The sequence below is a fragment of the Pungitius pungitius genome, chromosome 21 (genome assembly GCF_949316345.1).
Source record: "Pungitius pungitius chromosome 21, fPunPun2.1, whole genome shotgun sequence".
Lineage (NCBI taxonomy): Eukaryota > Metazoa > Chordata > Actinopteri > Perciformes > Gasterosteidae > Pungitius > Pungitius pungitius.
This window is the reverse complement of record NC_084920.1, coordinates 14,958,438-14,980,764: the sequence shown is the minus strand read 5'-3', so window position 1 is coordinate 14,980,764 and position 22,327 is coordinate 14,958,438. Positions and strand designations below refer to the sequence as shown.

Below are 22,327 nucleotides of genomic sequence, written 5' to 3'. Positions count from 1 at the left end.
CTGGTATCGATTCGTGTGACCTTGCGTTGGCTCTTCCCACAAGTGATCCTTCCAGCCCCCCATTATGCATTATTCTCCCAAAAGCCAGAGGGCGTACAAACCAAGTGGAACCGGCAGAACAACGTGAACCATACCCCCACAAGGCAGAGAAGAAATTGGGATTAAATGTAAACTTGTATCTCGTATTCCTGGGCTACTTTATCGTCAGTATAGGAGCCCTCTGGGGAGGGGTGAGGTTTAAAATGCGTAACAAAGAAATAAATTGATTTGGTTCCAAATTTACTGTATTTTAAAGCTTTCCTGCTTTAAAGCGGTTGGATATTTCCAACAAAGTCCGATCAAAAGGCACAGAGCAGTTACAGAAGTTCGGAGGTCGGAACTCGTGTGGCATTGACGTCATATTGGCGTGAACATAAAGCGCGCCCCAACCCCTCCCACACCCCCCCCACCCCCTCCCACACACCCCCCACCTTGGCCTGAGGTGTTTTTCCAATCAGGTCCGAGTGCAGCTCTATTGGTCGATCCTCGATGAATCGTCCAGCCACAAAGGAGCGATCTAAACCATCACCGCCTCCAGAAAGCAGAAGAATCCAACGTAAACATCCAACAGATGTTATAAATAACCCCACCCCCCCTCCCCAGCGCCTCTGTGTAAAGGATGAATATTTCATAAATCCGGGCTCAGCCATCCACATCGCAGTAACTGTCCGCGCTTGTCAGAGCAGCAATGACGAGAGCAGAGCCCCCCCACCCCCCCCCCACCCACCTCCCAAGTGTATTGGGAGCAGCAGCAGTTGGGTGATGAGAGGCTACAAGCGTTACAAGGAATGTCCTAAAAGATGAAGTGCATGTTTGTTGTTGTTGTTGTGGATAACTCGTTTTCTTAATGCAATAACTTGTGCAGTATAGCTGCTTGGGGGGGTGGGAGGGGGGGGGGGGGCGGTCTCTAATCCTCTGAACCTGCAAAGTGTTTAAGTCGTCTTCCAGATCTCTCGGCACAATTAAAGCTGCATGAGACGGTGCAGCAAATCCCCTCATAAGAGAAATGCTAAAAATGTTCTGCAGTACACAACGATTTGGCAAGCAATAAAAGACCAAAACATCTCCATAGCAACGGATGTGTGGCCCACAGCCAAAGGTCACACTTTGTTGGGTTGCTTTTCCCGATTTTCTCCAGATGCTCATAATTCTATTAAAAAATATGACCGTAAAAGTTGACGAGTCCACTGATGGTTCTTGACCTCCTCGCTGATCGTTTGTGAGACTTTAAGCTCACGTTCTTCCAACCCGACTAACGTTCGCCCCCCCCCCCGTTTATTAGTGACAGCGCTGCAGGCTTCTCCAGTCCTGATGCTTCTAGATTAAAGGCGTTCATTTTGTAGGGAACTCCCCTCTTCTCTCTGCTCAACATGCCCCCCCCCACCCCAGCTCCCGCTTCCCCCTCCTCTCAAGTAAAACTGAGCAATCTGTCCTGCTTTGTAGCCAAGAAAGATCCCCAATCTGGCTTTGATGAGCTGGTAAACCCCGGGGGGGGGGGCACGAGTCCGTGAAAGGGATCATCAGATGGCTTTGTTGGCCTGACCCCTTATGAGTGTGGGGGCCGTCCGTCAGGGGTCTTGTTATTGGCTCGATTTTTGATTTTTTTTTATCCTCGAGTGTCATCTTCATCGGCTCACCAGCGTCACGGCAGCCGGTCGAGTCCCGACCCCTCCCCCCCCCCCGCCCCCCCCTCGCCGACTCCTACCTGTCACACACGCTGGAGAGGTCGCTTCCTGTCTGCGGGGCTCGTGGGAGGATCAACCCGGAGCTCCATTAGCTGCTCCTCTTTTCTGATTCTCATCCATAAAGTAAGAAAGGAAGCCGAGGATGAGGCAGAGGAATCAGGATTAGAGGAGCTATTTATTTTGGTTGTTTGGTCGCTCTTAATTAACAGGTAATAAAGCCCTGAGAAGAGCCTATTGGATGCTTATTATCACTATTAGATGTGGAGACTATGAATGTGATAGGAGCATCATAAACACATTTATTATTAGAATTTAATTAATTTCATAAGCAGTTTATAGACTGCTTAATAACGATTATAATTGTCGCTTCATGTTCTCACAAATGCAAAAAGGCCTCAAAATATTTTTTTTAAAAGTGCATTAGTCACTAATAAAGAATGTATTAACCTTAATAAGGTATTGACCTCAATGTATCCCTTGCAAAAACAAAAGTGTTTAAATGGTTTTTAATCACCATAAAAAGGTTACTAGATATTAAACAAATATGTAAGATGAATTGGTTAAAAACTTATAAATGTCTTGTTACAAAAATCGTATTACCTGTTAACAAACCCTCAATAAAAAGCAAATTGTCCAGATTTTTGGAAAGAATATGTTGTTTTCAACAGATAGATGTGACAGAAAATACATGTATAAGTATCTGCAGTGGAGGAGGATTTAAAACTGACTTTCACATGATGACATGATGCCAAAGAACAACAAATATACTGCAGACGTGGATCAGACTTTCCCAACCTCTTCGTCCAGTTTTTAATATGCAATTTTTTTTTTTAAATAAGCTTTTTCTTTGCCGCCGGCCTCCCCCACACCATTAAAAGATTAAATATTCATGATTTTCATCATTACTTGGCTTTGCACTTCAACGATATTTAGGAGTGAGTCTCCAGTGCAGCGTTACCTGTGGTTTCTGACACTAAATCATCTCTTTGTGCTGATCACCGTGGTACAATGTGGCCGAGTATATGTGTGAATAAGTTGTATGTAGTAAAGCGGGAGCAGACAGAAGGAGGGGGAGAGCATATGGCGGTGGTGTCAGTGTGGGCGGATCAGGAGTTATGGTTCCCTGGGGTCCAACTTATATCTATTATTCATGTTCCAGAGGGCCTGATAGCCACTCGACCTATGTTTAGTTACAGGCCGACTCGGAGGTCTGAGTCCTCATTATTCAACGATATGGCCGCTGACGTGTTACAAATAAACAACATTCTAATGATTTAATGATCAGTGATGGAATAACTGTTTTTGCTGCATAATTAACTATTAGAAAAGCGCCATATGATGCATCTAAATACACATTTTTATATTGATTTGCCACAGGGTTTATAGTTTCTGTGTTTTATTTTCACTTTAGTGCAGAAGTCATAGCTTTTTATGGTCAGCTCTTTAAAACCGGTGCATAAGAGCTTAAAATAGCCGGGTTAGTGATGGCTATTCCATCATATTAATAATTCAAATCTAGATATGGCAGTAGAAAACGTTCCTTCCTCCGGTGCTGAAAATGGAACTCAGGTCATTTTATGTGGAGGTTAGTAGACGCAGGGATGCTGCCAAAGATTCTATTCTATTGCCGAGCATCATGGGTAATGTGAGACGCAGCAGCTTAAACAAAGGCACCACATGCAAAAAACATTGTTTTTCATGCAAAAATCCTAAATGCCAATTTTAGATATTTGATTTTTTGCTATTTTGTCTATTTGAATCTAAAGATTAAACATAAAAGAAAATACTCAGAACTTTACCCAATTTAAAGGGATTAGAAGTGTGTATATATATATACTTTTTTGTCTCTTATTTGCCTCTCATTCCTCACGAGCAACCTTCAAGTGGCACCTCATTGACCTCATTGCGCCTTGATGACGTGTCTGCAGGTGTGGAGGGGCACCATCGCCAGGATGAGGTACCGGCGTATGAGGGCGGCCCTCGTCATCCTGCGGGCCTACCGGCGCTACAAAGTGAAGTCCTACGTCCGCGAGGTCACCCGGCGCTTCAAGAACGTCCGCTCCATGAAGGACTACGGGAGGCGCCTGAAGTGGCCGACGCCCCCGAAGGTCCTGCGCAAGTTCGAAGAGTCGCTCAGGAGCATCTACAACAGGTAACGCAGCCTCCCCCTTTAAATAGTGACGTCGGCAGGTTTATGCTCTTTAAGCACCAATAAGAAGCCGCTTTTACACTTTGACTACCATTAAATCCTAAAATATCCGTTAACTTTCAAAACCGAGGCAGACCATACGTTCCCCCCCCCCCCCCCCCCCCGAGCTCAAAGTGGGTCTGAGCCCAACATCTGAAGCAAACACACGGGCCCCCGAATGCTATTTCCCAACCAGATGAGTCAATCTGAATCCACCAGAACACAAGCTTCCTTCTGCCTCGCGGCTCACACTGGGGTCCATTGATTTATTTCCTCCACCGGCGACTCGCCGCCGCTTTTCATCCGCGGCGTCGGTTCGTCTGCTTCTCTCCGTGTGAAGCCGGGCGGCGCCCCAGAAGTAGCCTTTCCCAGAGAACGTTGTTGGCCCGTCAGGATGCGCGAGATAGGGGCCAATAAGTGCAGCTGGGGTACGAAGGCGTGCGTCCCCCCCCCCCACACCCTCCCCGCTGTGCCGGCGTCCTAATGGAGAGCGCCGCTCTCGGGTCTCTCTGCGTGTGCCTCCAGGTGGTGGGCGTGGACGCTGATCAAAGGCCTCTCTCCAGAGGAGGCCCTGCAGGTGAGGGCCAAGGTCGCCAGCCTGGAGGCCCTGAAGGGCCAGAGGGCCGACTTGGGACTGCAGAGAGCCTGGGAAGGAAACTACCTGGTGAGGGGGGGGGGAGTGGCGGGCTCCTTTTCTGCTTCAGCCGTTAGTGGAGCGCTTTGACAGCTTCTCCCGTGTTGTTTGTGGCCGACAGAAGCGAGACAGCCCCGACACGGCCTCCTCCTTCACGCTGGTTTCCGGCGAGCTGCAGCGGAAAGACAAATTCATGAGGATTCTGTTCTCCGGTAACGTGCGCAAGGTATCCGAGCGTTCATCCACTCCTCAACACACACACACACACACGCACACACAAAGTCACAACATGCATCCGTCCGCACAAACAAAGGAACCCGCCTCTTCTCTGAGTGTTGACGGGCTTTGTGTGTCTTCCCAGATCAACCGTTTCCACAAGGCGGAGGACCGGGCCTTGCTCATCACTGACCGCCACCTGTACAAGATGGACCCCCTGAAGCAGTACAAGGCCATGAAGAGCACCCCCCTCTACAACGTATGCAGCGCTCCGTTCCTCCAGACACACGACATGAGACGGCTTTAAACGGCATTTCGGTTCAGTGGTTTCATGTTTGGGCTTAATAGAAGGAGAGCTCTTCTCAGGCTGAAAGCTTAAAATTATTCATATAGAGAAACACTCAATGATCATCAGTAATTTAAACTATTTGATTATGACCTCACTACTTCTGGCCAAGTTAATTACAATGTCTCAGACGCAAGCCGCGCTGTGCATGACAAAGAGAAGAATTAAATGTATGAATAGTTTAATTATTGAAGAAGCAGTAACAGGATTATACTGAACATTCTTCTCATAATGAACCTCATTAAACTTTCCATTTAAAACACTGAACTATTAACATCTTTGAAGATATAATTCAGGGATGCTGTTAGTTAGCTGTTAACCAGCTCTACCGTCCCATATGCTGCTCGCGCTGTTTATTGAGACCGCTGACCTTGGAGGTAAGAGCGGGAATGAGACCGGAAGTGAAGGAGTAAAGTGTTGATCCACGAGGGGGGGGGGGGGGACGGGGGACGGACCCCCGTGGTCTCGTGAAGTGAGGGAGATGGGAGGTGACGAGTGACGAGACGCCCCAGTGTTCGACCCGTTGGGAGTGCAGACAGATGGCGGCAGAGAAGCGCGCACACACACACACACACCCTGAGCTGAGCACCATGCACCAGGCATATGGGGAGCCTCAGTGTTGTAGAAGAACACATAGTGACATAAGTCGTACAGTACACACACACACACACACACACACACACACATGCTGTAACTAGGCAACAACCACCAGTGAAGCTGAAGCTTCATGTGTTAAACCTGCATTCTCTCCACTGGCCACGGGGGGCCCCTCCTCTGGTCCTACAGACGCCCATGAGAAACTGCTGCTTCTCTATCGATTTATTCCCTCAGTAAACATTGCAAATATGAGTCTCCAGTTCCAATTCTTCTTCATACAGCATGACGTAGATTAAGTAAAGGATGTTCCATTTAGGGTCAAATTGGCCATAAAGCAGAGTTTGATACCACAGGCGTTGTCCGGACAGGTGTTTGTTGTTTTTACAGCACACATAACATGGTGTCTTTAAAAAAAAGTCTGCCTCTGACAATAGCCAGTTTCCCCTATTTGAGTAATTTTTTGTTGAAATGAGTAGTTTTAGTATTATTTTCAAATATTTTTCATGTTAAGGTGTCATTGGTTCACCTTGAAGACGGTCCAGCACAAGGTGTGGGAAAGTGGGTGAGGAGGAGGAGGAGGGGGAGGAAGGCAGGCTGTAGCTATTGATCGGAGGTCACGCACAGAGCAGTGCAGTTAGCTCATTGATTAGCAGTGAGAGGCTAACCCCCGGTGCTGTGTGTGTGTCCTGCTGCTCCTGCAGAGAAGCATCACAGCTGCTAGACGGTTAGATTTAGCGTGTTACTCTTTGTCTTCTTTAATAAAGCGTTTCCCGGGGGGGGGAAATGGTGAAATAGATCCATCCGGCCTCAGTGACTCGTCTCCTTGTTTTTCACCTCTCCTGGTCTGGCGCCATCTTTCCCCTCTCTCACTCCTCTCCCCTCTCTCGCGAGCCCGCCGCTTCTCTCCTCCCTTTGTTGTCATGCCAACTTCCCAGGAGGGAGGGTTGTCATGGATACGTTGCGGCAGGGCAGATCAGCTGATGTCTGGTGTCGTTCATGCATGTGCACCAATAGCTTTCCTGTTTGCTTTTGTCCCCCCCCACACACACCCTCAAGGCCTATGTGTGATCCCTGTTGCTTTTTATCTTCTTTACTTTTTTTTTTTGTGTGTCACCTGTTGATTTCTTAAATTCAGTCTGTATTTCAGACGCCTGCCACCTCTCACAGCTGCAGTGAGACTGTATTTGTTCAAATAGATGAAGAGTTTTTATGTGCAGCCTATTTATAACTAATATGTAGGAAATAAATGATGCAAAACACAGTACAGTAGAATTGTGCTTTGAATTCAAATGGAGGCAACAGGCAGGCGGGCAACTGTTGTTTTTCTCACTGCATCTTTTAATCACCCTTTGCTCCCGCTGCCTTTTCCCAACTATCTTTCTTTAATGGACTGTGGGGACGCATCGTATAACTGATCATTTGTTCCATTTGACCAGAACCATCGTGGTCCGGTCTGCTCTTTGATACATACAAAAACGGGTGGGGGAAAAAATAGAACCCTCGTCACTGTCTCACTGTTCAGCAGCCGTTTCAGTCTGTAACACCAATTATCTGCAGCGCAGTAATGAAAAACATCCTCCTCCTGCACAAGTTTTCTCCCCTCGGCCAAACAAACACTCAAACAGATGGCAGTAAAATGCTTCATGTCTGACTCTGGCTGAAACGGATTTGGGGAATCGAGGCGACAACAAAAAAATGAGACAAGGATACAAAATGGGAATGTATCATTCCTCAACTCATTAGAACATCCACTGTCGTTCCAATCAATTAGGCCTTTAATATAAATGTAAATGTAATCGGCTCCATGTAATTAACTGCGGCTCCAGGCTTTAATTCATGCTGATGATTACGAGGAAGTGTTTGTTTTTCTAAGCCACCGACGTAGCGAGCCAGCGTAGCCCCCCCCCCCCAGATGGAGGACATGTCTGCTGACTGGATGCCCCCCCCCCCCCCCCCCTTGGCAGCTCGGAGCGACACATTGAGACGACGGGGAATGATTAAACGGTTGAATACCTACAGGCTGGGAATGAGGAAAGCTAAAAGGAAGAGAGACAATAGAATGAGAAAAAAACCAAAGCAATGGGGGCTTAACGAGCTCCCTTTCCTCCGGAGAGGTGTTTACCTGTCAGAATGTTGGTCCACTTTGAAGACCTGTTAAGCTGAAACCTGGGATTCCCCCTTTTTTGCTTGGCCGCTCTCTGTTTACGTGTCCGGTGGGTGCTCTGAATGGTTCAACATTGGACCTTTTGGGATGCAGATCAATACATCTTTAGTGCAAGTGCTGATTCAGGCTTTGAGTGGGAGAAACCCCAGAAACGAGGTTCTGAGAACAGCAGAGCGGCGTTGTTTGTTGGCTTTGGCTCAGTTTCAATGTGAAAAGCTCTTTACACAAAACGTAAATTTAATGTAGAGTGCAAAATAAAAAAACAACTTGATCCTGCAGTAGGTCATCTATAATGCATCGAGTTAATCACAACGTCACTCACAGGTTTATCAGGGATTGGATGTTTGAAGAACTATAACGCTGAGATTTTTATTTTATTGTACCTGGCATTTATTTACATACTTGTCCCACGTTACTTTGTTTCTTTCTTTTATCATTGTTGCCTTCAACCACATCCGAGGCCTCCTGTGAGCACCGGTGTAGTCCTGATATGGATGAAAGATATATTATTCATCCGTGATTTGTTGATAAAGTGTTCTAGTCGTAGAAAAACGACTCAAACAAAACATCTGTTGGACTCTCAAATTCAGGCGTCATCCTCTGCTTCTGAAAAGGGAATTCAATGATTCAAGCGTCTTGAAGCTGCATTTTCTCTAATGTCCACCAGGGAGCGACTTCTCTTGGCTTAAAGAAGAAGAAAATGACTCTTCTTCACTCTAGATTTATGTTTTTGGTCTTAGTCTTTAGTTTCAGGTCTTCATTAAAGCACGATGTTCATTTAGTAAATTGTGGTCCAGCTAGAGTCTACAGCGTCTCTACGTCACTCAGACCCGTACCTCACAGACCAATAGGTGACATCGGAAAGACCCGGTCCTCTTCTAAGCGTGTCTACTGTGTGCTGTACTGGTGTTTACCCACAGTGCAGCTGACAACGCGTCTCTACTAATGGTCCGTCCCCTCGCTCTTCTCTCTGTCCCAGGTGACGGGACTGAGTGTGTCCCCCGGGAAGGACCAGCTGGTCGTGTTCCACACCAAGGACAGCAGGGATCTGGTGGTGTGCCTGCAGGGCATGGTGCCCGCCAACGAGAGCCGCATCGGGGAGCTGGTGGGCACCCTCCTCAGCCACTTCAAGAGGTAAGCACCTGCAACCGGTATTGGCCCAGACGTTTGGTGTGGACTGATGTGACCTGTTTCAGGAGGATTTTGGGACATCAGTCTCATACATTGTGCATGCTGAGGTCACTCTTTTTTAAAAAGCCTTTAAATACTCAGGGCAGTAAGCGGGTGTCATACACTATTATTAGTGTCGTACTGTTTCCTTCTCAGTGAAATCAGCTTACAGACTCTTTGAGACTCCTTTTTGAATTCACAGTTCTCCTTGCAAACCACCAAAATAAGGCGGGGATCTCATGCATGACTTTCATCCTCTGGTCTAAAGTGTGTGTGTGTGCGTGCGTGCGTGTGTGCGTGCGTGTGTGTGTGTGTGTGTGTGTGTGTGTGTGTGTGTGTGTGTGTGTGTGTGTGTGTGGGGCCACGGTGTGCTCCGTCCTCGCCATTCCTGCGATGGTATCTTGTTCCATTGTGGAGCCCATTTTTCACTGTAGGTGTCTACAGGGTGAGGAAGGCCCCACCCTCCTTAACCACACACAGCCACCACCCCCCCCCCCCCCCCCCCCCACCCCATATTGCGTGTTGCATTCCGACTCATCCATCACAGAAACAGCCCTGACAGGACAAAGAGCACGGTGGCATGTGCAGAAATGTGTCTGTGTGTGTAACCACACTGTGGTGGGGGGGGGGGGGGTCCTGACAGTTGCTCTGCATGCATCTCCATCTGCAGCCCCCCCCCCGCAGATGCGGCTTCAACCTTTATCTCTCCTTCAACATGCTGCACAGTGCACAATATGCAGGGGGGAGGGTGGGGAGGGGGGCAGCTTACAGCAGCAACAAAAGCAACACTTCATCCTCCTGTGAGTGACGGCGAGGCCGAAGCAGAGTAAACCCCCCTCCCCCACTCCCCCCCCCCCCCCCCCTCCCTCTCAACGCCGCGCCACGGCTCAACTTTTTGGACAGTTTCCCAATCTGTTTGGTGTGTTTTTTTTAATTCTGCTGCAGATGGGAGCGGTTTGAATTTCGAGGCTGTATCGAGGCCACTTCTTTTTCTCTCCTTCTTTTTTCAAAGAAGCTCTTATCAATATGTTCCCAAGTTGCTTGGAACTGGAGATCTGGGCCTGAGGAGACGACCTTCTTATCGGCCACGACTCACCAGTTGTCTCCAGGAATGCTTCAGTCTTATTTTGCATAAAGGGAGGCGGGGATTAGACTCCCATGCCTCCCTGTCTCCTCCCCTTCATCCGTCATGCTTCCTATTTTTGACCGATTCCCCTTTTTGTTTCTCAATCTCATGGAACCCAAACACCCCCCCCCCCCCCCCCGCCCCCCCTCCCCTCTCAATCTTACCCCTTTTCCTCCCTTGGCTCCCTTCCTTCCTCATCTCTATAAATATTTAAGACTGTGCTGATGTTGAGGCCTTTATTTAGAAGAGACAACCCCCCCCCCCCTTCGTGTGTGTGTGTGTTGTAGCTTTCTCACTGTGAGAGCAGCAGAGCAGAGTTTGAGAGATTGCCACAAATGTCCATCTGTGGGTCTTAGAAACAGGATTATAGAGACATGCCTTTACTCCCATTTCCCCATGATGAATATATTTACCATATTTTGATGAGATCTCTCTTTTTTTCCGTTTTCACACATGTCAGCGTGTCGTCTCTATAACCAAACGCAGGTTGGAAGGTTGAATTCATTGTTGCTTCAGTTATTAAATGTTAAATGTTTGAAACGACTCATCTGAATAAGCATTTATATTAGTAGAGTTGGCAGTGAGGAGGTTTTTAAATGTGGTAAAACAATATTCATCCAGTGGTAACGAGTACCGTTTCCCTCTCTGTACAAGCAGCTTACATGTGGTTTATAGATAGAAATAAGAGGCAAACACGAGACTCCTTGAATTAATATTTCTTCTCACAACCCTCCAAAATCGATGCTCTTAAACGGGAGCTGCAGCACAGTGTGCGAAAAAGAGCGGATTTCACACGTTACTTTCATGTTGTGGTTTAATCCCAGTGGAGGATGAAGGGTTGAAGCAGTCGGGGGGGGGGGGGGGCGGTCCTGATGAGAGGTGGCCCCCGATGCTTCTGGGTCATCTTGGATTCGAGGTGTAACACCAAATATCTACCGATGTGGTTTCATTGCGTCCGTCATTTTCTATTCGTCCAGCACACGCTTCCTCTCTGCTCCACGCCGCCTCCCACTGAGATCTGAAGGTAAAAATAGCTGCGTGTTGAATTATTCATTCTCACAGGTGTTTAAAGGATTCCGCTCCATCAAAATGCAACAAGACGGGTTCCTGTTCCCATCAGGTCAAATGATTCTTCTACTAACCCTGTGTGAGCAGATGTATGCATTTAGTGCTGAACTGATTAATGGATGGGTGAAAAACTGTCTTGATGGAATTAACGAATGAAAATGTCCTATTATTTCACAATACACTTTTTTTACTTTGAGAAATATTGACAAGATTTTCAAGCAACTGTGTTCAAACATAGAAAAAGTAAACGACGTGATGCATCTGCGCATCCTTTTGAAGCTCAATATCCAGCAATGATTGTGTTGAATTATTAATCGTTCTTCACTCAGCAAAAATGCCAAATGTGCCCTGACATCATCACATCAGCTTTCTCAAGGGGATTTAATATCAATATATTATTTTTATTTAAGAAATAAGCATTTAAGGATGTTCATCTCAGGTCTTCATTGTAAAAACATAAATTATTGACTGATTTTCCCGTCTGCGTACCTTTTTATGAATCGTTATTCCTTTACAAGAAACAAGAGATTGTCTTCAGCCATGTCAGCAGCTCTGTGAGCCTGTACACCTCACTATGCTAACGTCAGCATGCTAACGTGTGCACCGTGACAACGACAACAACAACAATGCTAACCCTTGTGACGTCTCATGAACACAAGTGAAGAAAATGCAGGTTGCCACCCAAGTGATTCCTGAGGTAACGTATCACAACTTTACACAGGAAGTCTCACCTTTGTCTCACCTTGGGTTTACTGACGAGATTCGGCATCGTAGCAACAGGCCTTGACAACAACTCATTGATTGACGCACAGACGGAATGTTCAAACCAAATGTTGCTTGTTAAGCCGGATTACCTGTGTGTGTGTGTGTCCGCCTCACTCACCGTCATTCTTCCTCTCATTTTATCGTCTCCCTTTTATCATCCTCTCCCCCCCCCCCCACATTACAGTATGAGTCAGCAGTAGCGTCCTCTGGCCTTCATTGATCTGTCAGAGGGATGTGGTCATATTCTGTTTCTGCCCTTGCCGTCTGCCTTCCTTTCCCTGAAGACATCGACACCCCCCCCCCCCCCCCGCCCCTCCTCCTCCTCACCGTCTCCTCCTGACACAGCAGAAGGGATTTGGGGGAGTGCTAAGCCGGTCTGCTTCAAGGCTTCAAGGCTGACACAGAAAGTGTTAGTGTGTTGTGAAGATGATATGGGGGGGGGGGGGATGTGGAAGCATGCAAGAAGGGGGAATGAGATCTACTTTAGTCGAGGTTCAGGTCACTTAAATAAACACCTCCTTCTCTCATAGATCTGTACCAGTGTTATCTGTTAAATGTCATTTTCAAATATGTGCAAATATTAGTTTCCTGAAAAGTGTGAAAAGCCAAAAGGTTTCTCTCTGAGCTGCTTAACAACACAACGATCAATATAACTATGATCCCCGTACTGTGCAGAAATGAATGGAAACCAACGGCTTCCGGGAATTAGGGACATTTGCTCTGATACCAACTCAGATAACGCAGATTCCCCCCCCCGCCCCCCCAACCCCACATTGAAAACTCATTTACATCAATGTGTGGAACTGATGAAGGAAATGCAAAAAAAGAAAATGTATCTAATGTGGAGAGAGAGAGAGAGAGACTCCCTCCCTCACCAAGGTCACCTTTTCTGCTGAATCAAATATTTCCGAGTGATAGAAGTGGGCTCCTCCTCTCTCCCTCCACCCCTCCTTCTCCATTAATCCCCCCCCCCCCCCCCACTGCTCCTCCCTCATCCTCTTGTTTTTCTCTCCACATTCTGCACCACCCTCCCTCTCACTTGTCTCTCTCTCGCTCTCTGCTGCGGATGCAGTTGCCATGGCAACCTCTGGATCCGTGTCTGGTCTGATACGGGTGTGTGTGTGTGATCCATTAACAGCCGCACCGGCTGCTGATAATAGCCACAGACGCCGAGTGTAGCACAGAAGAGGAAAACCCCAGAGATGGTTGTAGGGATTAGAGCAAGAAGATGAACGAAAGCAGACCGTTACAACCGGACCTCAGTCCCCTACACGTTTTGTGTTTGCTCCATTGAATACCATAACTGAATTAAAGTGTCTGTAGTCTCCTCCACACCGGCAGTTTTAAGAAGATTATTTTACTTTTGAGAACTTTAGTTAAAACAAATAAGGCTCTAACATCGCTGGTTATTGGTTGTTATGTAGAAAGCAAGTTTTCTTAAATGCTACGTCATGTGGTAGGTAAGCTATGGCCAATAAGGGAGGAATCTACAGTCACAAAGTGGTAACATAAACCTCTGAATGCATATTTTAAATGTTTTCTTTCTGTCTGGTAGAAGTTTCTCAAAATTGGCTGGAGCAAAAGCCTTGTTTCCCATGTGTCTGTCCTAAATTGAATATGCAAATTTGGGTCTATATACCCCATGGCTTATTAGTCTCTATTTTCTAATGTTTTCTGGATCTGTTAGCGTCTGAACTCTTCTAAAGATCATAAGATCCTTCAGCATCGCAGCGCAGCATTAAATCTCTTGCAGCATGGGAACAGAAAGGCTCCGTCGTAATCGGCTGTTTGACAGATCTGCAGGGGGGGGGGGGGTCCATTAAGCAGAGCTGGATTTACTAAAGTTCACACTCTTTACAAGGCTTCGTTCTGTGCAGAGAGAATCCTCTCCCTCTGAAGTGTAATTGCTGCCTCAGTAGATGGAATTGCCATCAATGAGCCATTTTCTATTTCAGGATCTTTTAGGATTTCGTTACTGAGCTTATTGATCTCGGACGGATCCCTACTGTGAACCTTCCCTCGTAACATTCAAACACTGATTACATAATTAGTCTCTGCCTTAGCAAGTCAAACACTCGTTACAAACCGAATGAAAGGTTTGTGCTTTCATATCATCGATGACCCACATTGATCCAGCTGTCATTTGAAACTTTTATTTTTGGGGGATGATTTCTTTCAATTTCAACTTAATTTTGCATAAATAGTTACCTGCATAGTAATAATTTAACCTATTTACTTATAGTACATACTATGGGGATATACTGTCTTTTTTAAATATGATCCACATGTTCCCGACATGAAACATGACTAGCTCTTTTTGTGAAGACACTTTTAAATTGTTGAGAGGCAAAACACAGCCCCCCCCCCCCCCCCCCCCCACAGACACACACAGAGTGGTAAACAGCAGCCTGCCAGCCGAGGAAAATAGATGAGCCTTTGATTGACACATTGATTGCCTTCAAACGTTATTGGAGGTGAAGCCTCTTGAGAAGTAAGCGTACCCCCCCCCCCGCCCTGTGGTGAGCATCTAATTGTGCAGCCCCCCCCCCCCCCCCCCCTTGCTTATCGACATACCTCGTGTCCTTTTGAAGTCCATTCAGCCTTGATGACGAAGAGCCCGATGGAGCTCACTGGTTGATAGTTTCACTCCATAGTTCAACGCTCCAGCTGTGTGGCTGCTGTGGCTCTGCGGAGTGAGAGGGCCTCCACCATCTTGCTTTTGTACGTTCCCGGGGTTGACTTCCGTCTCCCGCTGACCCTTTGAGCTCCGTGGAGGTGACACGTGTGTGTGTGTGTGTCCTTTTGTCCGGGCTGAGCATCTGCGAGGCGGCCTCCTCAGAGCAGCTTGCAGGATTCGCTGGTATTGACGCCCGCCATTCACCCGGGGGGAGTGTCTTCTGCTGCCCTGCAGGGTATTGACAAAGGATCAAGAAGGGTGGGGGCGGTTGACTCTTTATTGAAGATAAATACAGCAACCAGGACCAATGAAGTTCCAAAGAAGCATCAAACTAGTTCATCTCTCAGGTTAAAGCCTGAGAAAACATGTTTAGGCCTCTTCCCCACTATTTCAATTGCAGGATTGCGATGGGTTTATTCTCTTTACTAATACAACTTAGTTAGATGTATGTTAGAAGATTACTTATTTCCCAAAAAAAGTGCAGCAGTTGCTCAAAGCAGTCTCATTCCCTGAACATCTGGACTGAATCTAATCAAACTGCGTTATTATGGATGTGATTCTGTGTTTCTGGAGCTTCACCAGAGACGTCAAGTCAAAACACAAATGGGCTTCTGTTGCCTCATTTTCTCCCTTCAGGTCAGACAGCCTCATGTAATTGGATGCACACCTTGATTTTTCCCCTTTGGACAAGGATCTAAAGCCTTCTTCACCCGATGAGGCTACCTTAGCGGCCAATTCTCCACACGAGTAGTCGGTTTCCCTCTTTTCTCCGCTGCGGAATGTTAGTTTTCACTTTGAGGGATTTCAACCAAAAACCAGAGGGCTGGGAAATGAATGAATGAATGTGTAAAATATGAATGTTGTCGCACGAGGCGTTTTGTTCAAGACGTCTCTCGAGCGCCTCTGAATGGGACCTGTCTGCTCTCTGTGCTCTGTGACCTCTGACCTCTGAACCCACCACTTCTCCGTGCCACGCCGATGGGTCGACCTCGCTCCTTCCTCCCCTCGTTGCTTTTTGCCTTCTGTGCACGCTTGGAATCAATTCCGTTTTTTTTTTTTTTTGTTGTTGTCGGTGCGTTCTCTCCCCCGTTCCTTCCATGACCCACTTAGTAATCCCCCCCCCCGTTAGGAGGAACAGGGACCAGAGATAACAACCGCTAGAAGGATTCTGCAGAAGCTTCTCAGTGCTGCATTTGAGCTGGTCTTGGGGAAGGGAGGGGGGGGGGGGGATTCTGTCCCTCTAAATATATATATTTTCTCTGCAGCTTACATGCATGGTTGACGAGCTGAGCAACTACAAAAAACCTTCAGTGAGACTGGAAATGTGAAGCTGATCAGAGAGGGAAAGGGGGCAGCGCTCCGTGTTGGAATGATCGGAGTGGAGACTTGATGTGATGTCTGCACAGATGCCTTCAAAGCTCTCCGTTCGTCACACCCTCCATGGAGCGCCGCCCCTCTGCTGCTAGACCACAGTTCTAGTAGGAGCCGAAGTCGGGAGCCCGAGATGCTAATTAAAGAACCGCAGTCGGAGAGCCTCCTCAGCCAGCTTTCACACTTTAAACCAGGCCACTCGAGGCCAGTACGGTGTCATCCATCGGCCTCGGAACACAACCCCATAAGAAGCACAGAACGGAGTGAGTCTGCGTCTGCGTCCTTGTGTTTCCTTTGCACGGAGAGAGACACGGGGAAAGGGTTGCAGGAGGGCTGCTGTCAAATGTGGATGGAGGCACTCAGTGCATTTCTTTTCTTCATCTCACTGTGGTCTCATCATGAAATATTGATGTGGGGAGGCTGGAGTTGTACTTTGCATGAGTTCACCTGCTGCAGCCCTCTGCATCGCGCTGCTGGATCCCAGATGTGTGTGTGTGTGTGTGTCAAGGTGTTCTACTGTTTCACCTGCACATGCTGGATGTCCTTTTTTTTGCATTGGCAGTCCATTCCTTTGGGTTGGACGCATAAATGATAGAAGTGACCTCTATAATTCTGCGATGGAGGAGCTGAGGTGCTGCTCGTACTGATTCTTCTTAGAAGCACAAAGGAGGATCAATGCACAAAGATGAGACCTGATGCTCTCTGACCACATGTGCTGCAGCATAGAGAACAGAGGAAGTAACTCAACGAGTTTTTTCTCAAACCCTTTGGAATGCTGGAATTCTCACGATTTACAACGAATGACAACGATGATTAGTGGAGATAAAGCAACTACAATGTACCAAAGTGGAACCCAAAGCAATGAACATCAAACCCTCAAACTCACAGAAAAATGAGAAACGACCTCTAGTTTCGGGCGGGAGGAATAAGCGCCCCGGAGCAGCAGGGAGCTCGGCTCCTGAAAGAGAGACCGTCGTGAAGAGAGTGGGCGAAACAACGCGTCAATACAGGTCCGATTTTACTGTAATTCAGTGATTTTATGAGTGCAGGCAAAAGAACTCGGTAGTGCAGCTAAAATGGCCCGTCATCACAGCTAGAAGTGAGGAAAGCTCCAGCTTTGATCACCTACTCAAAGTCCTGAGTATTTATGGCAACCCCCCCCCACCTTCAGCACTCGTATATAATTCAGCAGCAGAGAGCTTGGGGGGGAGCCAGGTACGCTATTAGAGGGATGACTCCGAAGTGGGACTGGATGTCTTCACTGGAGGTAATCCTGGCTCCTCGTTTCGCAGCACTTCCCTTCACTCTTGGACCTTTTCACAAAGACTCTCTCCCTTCTATAGAATTCTTTATTCTCCCTTTTTGCAACCCGTTGCCTCCATGGCGTCGTCCTCTTCAGACCTTCAGTTTCACTTCTATTTCTCGCCCTCAACCCTTTCCTTTTGAAGAGGAGATGCACCTGAGCCTGGACTCGCATTGGCATGAAGGGCGAAGACACACAAAGGGACCCCCCCGGGGGTGGTGGTGTGGGGGGTGGGCTGGGCAGAATTGATTTTCCCGTCAGAGAGGCCATGCAGGGGAAGACTAAGTCTGCCCCCGGGGCTCCGACCAGCTCCTGGTTGGGGAGGCCAGCAGATGACCTTCAGGCTCAACGAATCGTCATCCTCATTTTATTGTTTCTAAAAGGCCGCCCCAGTATTCTGAGGCGGGCTGAGGCCCCCGGCGGCTCACAGAGGGGTCACAGACTTGTTTGGTGGACCCAGTGGAGGTTGTGTTTGTTTGTGTGTTTCTGTGAGTGTTGCCCTCAGCGCAGCATCCCCCTCTGGCTCAGAGACGTATCGCACAACAAACACACACACACACACACAGCACACGGAACCATTGGCTGGCCGGCGGCCATGACAGATGGGGGAAGTTCACAGAAGGGAAGGGGGGGGGGGGGGTTGCCATGGAGACCGGCATCAGCGCTACCCTGAGCCTCTTCCCTCTGCATCTGCCAGAGATACAGAGGAGGGCAGCGGGAGCCGGTTGTGTTGATGATGTCGCTGAGTTATCGCGTCCATCTTCACGTGACACCCCCCCCCCCCCCCCCTCTTCGTCTCTCTTTCTCTCTGAACAGCAGCCCTCTCGGCCTCCACCGGGTCCCTCTTTGGTTCCCTCCATCGATCGTGTTTTAAGAGCAAACGAGGGTCTGACTAGAACTGACGGGACTAAAGGCCACATGGATCATTCCTTCATCTTAGTTGTGTGTGTGTGTGTGTGTGTGTGTGTGTGAGAGAGAGAGAGTTATTTATGGCCTCAATATCCATCAATACTTATCACTCACACAAACGGGTCACTGATGGATCTGATGTTTCATTCCTCTGCATTAAACCATGAGCGAGTGTAGTGTGAAGCCACAATGCTGCCTTCATGTACCCAATAGGGTTGCAGCAATGGGAATACAAGGTTGTTGTTTTTTTTCCACGATTACACGCGTTAATGTTCATTTCCTCCTCTCGTCCGCAGTGAGAAGCGGAAGCTGCCGGTGAGCATCGCGAGTCCCATCCAGTGCAGCATGAGCGGGAGGAAGTGCACGGTCATCGTGGAGCCCAAGATCAACCAATCGCAGCCGGACTTCACCAAGAGCCGATCCGGCTACATCCTGGCTGTTCCTGGCAACTAAAGCAGGGGGGGGGGCCGGGAGAACGACGATGATTCACTTCTTACTTGTCGATGTGATGAGTTTGAGGGCATCTCTGGAGGGGGATTGTGGAGTGAAATCCTCAAAATGCAAAGCCATGCCAAATGTGTATGCAACGCCACTACAAACAAGTGTACAATGCGTGTTAGATGAACAGGGTTTATTTTTTATTTCAAATGCACCAAAGTGGAATTTTTTTTTTCCTTTTTTAAATCCAAATTCCAAATGATTTGCTTTGTGCAGTATTTACTTTATAGTACATACGATGTTGTGGTGGTCAAGGTGAGATTATGAAGCGAATGTTGTTGCGTAATGGGAAACAAATCCAAAGGCATGAAGGAAGATTATATTTATGAATGTGTGACTGATTTTTCAGATTATTGATTGGTTATCTGCTCTTTTTGTGAAATGTATTCTAAGGAATAGCAATGATATTGACCTTGACTGAAGACTTACCTCCTTATGTGGTAAATGAAAGGAAACGTCCACCGCTTTTTCAGTGTTCCCGAGCACAGAGACGAGTCCCGATCCAGATGTTGAGCAGGATGTGTTGAGCATATCCTGCTCATCGCCACCTGCTACACAAAGATGTGTTTATTTACTGTGCTTCAATACTGCTAGTATATCAATGGTTACTTAAATATCATACTTTAGTATGTAAAGGGATGTATAACTGAAGGCAAATGAATGAAGACGACAGCCCAAAGCGGTATTTCGAGATCATATTCTCCCTAAAATGTTTAGTTTAATAAGCGAAGCGTTGCTGGACAGTACTGTATAATCCCACGTGAAGCCCAGCTCCCTGAACGTGGCGTCACGTTGCTGTGTTGAGTGTGTGTGTGTGTGTGTGTGGAGGGAAGGTTCTGATGACTCTCAGTGATCCTCTGGATACAGACAAATATCCCCTTCAGTAGAGGGAGAGAGTTCAGCTCCTCTGAGCTCTCCTGCTATGCGTTTACCTCCCTGTTGAACGATGGCAAAGACTTTCATCTGCTTTCACCAAACCAGCGCTGTCAGTTTTCATCTTTTGGTCAATTCTTCATCCAGCAGTTTGCAAAAAGGGCTTTCTGGCTTCCAGCTGGGTTTTATATCAACATAGCAACACAAATCGAGATCAAAAGTGTCCATATATTTTTTTTCTTCTAAAGACAAATAAGTAATCAGCTTATTCTAGGGTTAAAACATTGTTTTACAACCAAATATGGTCTCTTGAATCGCTGCTTCAAAAGTGTTGGAGACATGATGGCTCCATAAACGTCTTATTTACGCTTTAGGGAACGATGGCTCCGTTTACTAATAACTATCGTGCAACGTGGAGTTTGCTGTGAACAGCTGTTTCTGCTCGAGCTTCTCTTGTAGGACGAAGCCTCCGAGACGAGGCCTGAGGGAGGAGGGGCTCCCTCCCTCCCTCCCTCGCAGAAGTACACTCTGCTCGCCGCGTGTGTGTGCACGGACCAGTCGTTTATCTCAATTAGTCTGCACCCCCCCCCCGTCTCTTGTAAGGAGCCTAGCTTTGTGGTGGCTGACCTTGATGCAGAGGAGAGTTGTTTAAGGGGAACTGTGCCTCCGTGGTGCGTGTTGAGGAAGGGACATTGTTAGATTTAATAGCTGGTTCTCTATGGAGCTCGGGGGGGTAGGGTAGAGGAGGAGGAGGAGGAGGAGGGGGGGGGGGGGGTCTATGGATCATAAGGCTGCAGCTCTCCATATCCTTCGGCGTGGTAGTGTCCCACGGGGCTCCTCCTCTCCGCTCCGCTGGGCACCGCTCCTCGTCAGGACGTCCTCGGTGTCACTTCTCACTTGAGCGCTTCTCTCTTTCCTTTTTCTTGGGGGCAGAAAAGAGGAGGAGGACGAGGAGGAAGAGGAGGAGGAGCGGCTGAACAAAGCCTCGCTCGGCCTCCTCCTCTTCCCTACTCCCTCCTTTTCCACGGCCCCTCCTTCGCTCCGACTGCGGCGTCCCGCAGGGCGGTGGAGCTTTCTCCATCTTTCTGTTGTTGTTGTTATTTTCCTGTTTTTGAACAGTAGGGCTGTCGCCTGGCAACCAAAAACTTTTATTTCAAAACCCAATCGGCCACGATTTCTTTTTGATTATCAGCTTCACAGCAAGTTAAGATATCACTAGCTTTTCCTGTAGTATATCTACATAAATGGGCATAAAATAACAAAGGAACATTGGGCCTTGGAGACTGGTGCCATTGTGTTTTTCTCTTTTCTTCATATTTACGATCTTATCCACCCGTCAACGGTAGCCAAAGGGTGACACATTTTTTCTTTTGCATAATTTATTCCATTCTCTGTGGCTAAGCGCAAAATCTGTACGTATAGAGCATTGATTCAGTATGTGCCTAATTTTCACTCTACGTGTTGCATATTTGTGATTAACGTACCGTAATGTGTAAGTGCTAATAATGTTCTCTGTAAATGCACATTATGCATTCTGTGATGTTCCGTAATGAAACGTATTGCATTAATCACTTTATTAATAAATGTATTTGCACCAGTAAGATGAAGCTGTTGGATGTCTCCTCCTGCTCCACCGAGGCCGGCGGTACTCGGCCCCCTTCATCACGTGGCCACCAACAGCTGTCCCACGGGCTAAAACCCCTGCGGTCGGCATGACAACGCCACTTGCCACTGCGTCAGTCATCGGCAGCCACCTCAGTGGGGGGGGTGTAATCCGCTGCTTGATGGGTGACTATCTGCTGCGAAACGAGTGGGATGAAGCGCTGATTCTTAACTGGGAGAAACTTCTGAGGGACGGACATTTGCAGAGCTTTGGTTTAGGGATTGATTTATTGTCCCAATTCACTTCTGCAACCCATAAGCAGACCACCAAGGTCGTCATCATACATCAACAGCAGAGGGGAAATCAGACACACATGAGGAGCTATAAGGGTTTCAAGGTCATTGCTCAAGAAGGCTTTGACCTGTGCTTTATGTGGAGGAAGGAATTTATCTACCAACCCTATGATTCGTTTGGATTGTGTTGCTCTCGATGTTAACCAGCTGTGAATGTGTACGTTGTTATAAAAAGATGCCAGGTCCACATCTGGAGGCACAAAAACACAAGTGGTGAACGATCAGTGCATTTTATTTTTCCATCACAGTACAAAAATAAATTAAAATAAGCAGAAACTAACTGAAAAAAGTTTCAATTACAGCAACAGCTTTTTTGTCTTTTTCAGAAAAAGAACATTTTTATTGAACAGCATCGACACCCCCCCCCCCCCGCCCCCTGTTCCTTCATGAGAAAACATGTCACACATTCTTCTGTACAAATAAAACTCATTCGTCCCCTCTATCTCTCACACACACACACACACACACACACACACACATCAAATGCTTCCCTTTATTGAAGTTTTGAGCCACTGTTTTTTTTTTAATCTAGAAAGTATGCAAGATACAGAAAAGAAATTCAAGAGAAATCTTCCAATACCACTTGAGTCTTTTTTTTTTAAATACTTCATAAGCAATCGAAAGTATTTTCTCAAACTACTCAAAGATGCAAAGTGGGGGGGAAACAAATGGCACATTCCAAGTGATGTGAGAGTGAAACGTGGACAGAGACGCACCCCCCCCCCCCCCCCCCGCCCACACC

General features: G+C 47.3%; 1 protein-coding gene across 1 annotated transcript in view; it reads left to right on the top strand.

Moving 5' to 3' along the window:
- Positions 1-22,327, top strand: part of myo1d (myosin 1D) — a 46,241-nt gene extending 23,914 nt beyond the window's left edge. The window contains exons 17-22 of the mRNA XM_037464714.2: positions 3,653-3,876; positions 4,438-4,576; positions 4,668-4,772; positions 4,908-5,021; positions 8,849-9,003; positions 18,555-22,327. Coding sequence (XP_037320611.2) covers positions 3,653-3,876; positions 4,438-4,576; positions 4,668-4,772; positions 4,908-5,021; positions 8,849-9,003; positions 18,555-18,711 — 894 coding nt within the window. The 3' untranslated portion in view covers positions 18,712-22,327. The remainder of the gene's footprint in view (positions 1-3,652; positions 3,877-4,437; positions 4,577-4,667; positions 4,773-4,907; positions 5,022-8,848; positions 9,004-18,554) is intronic.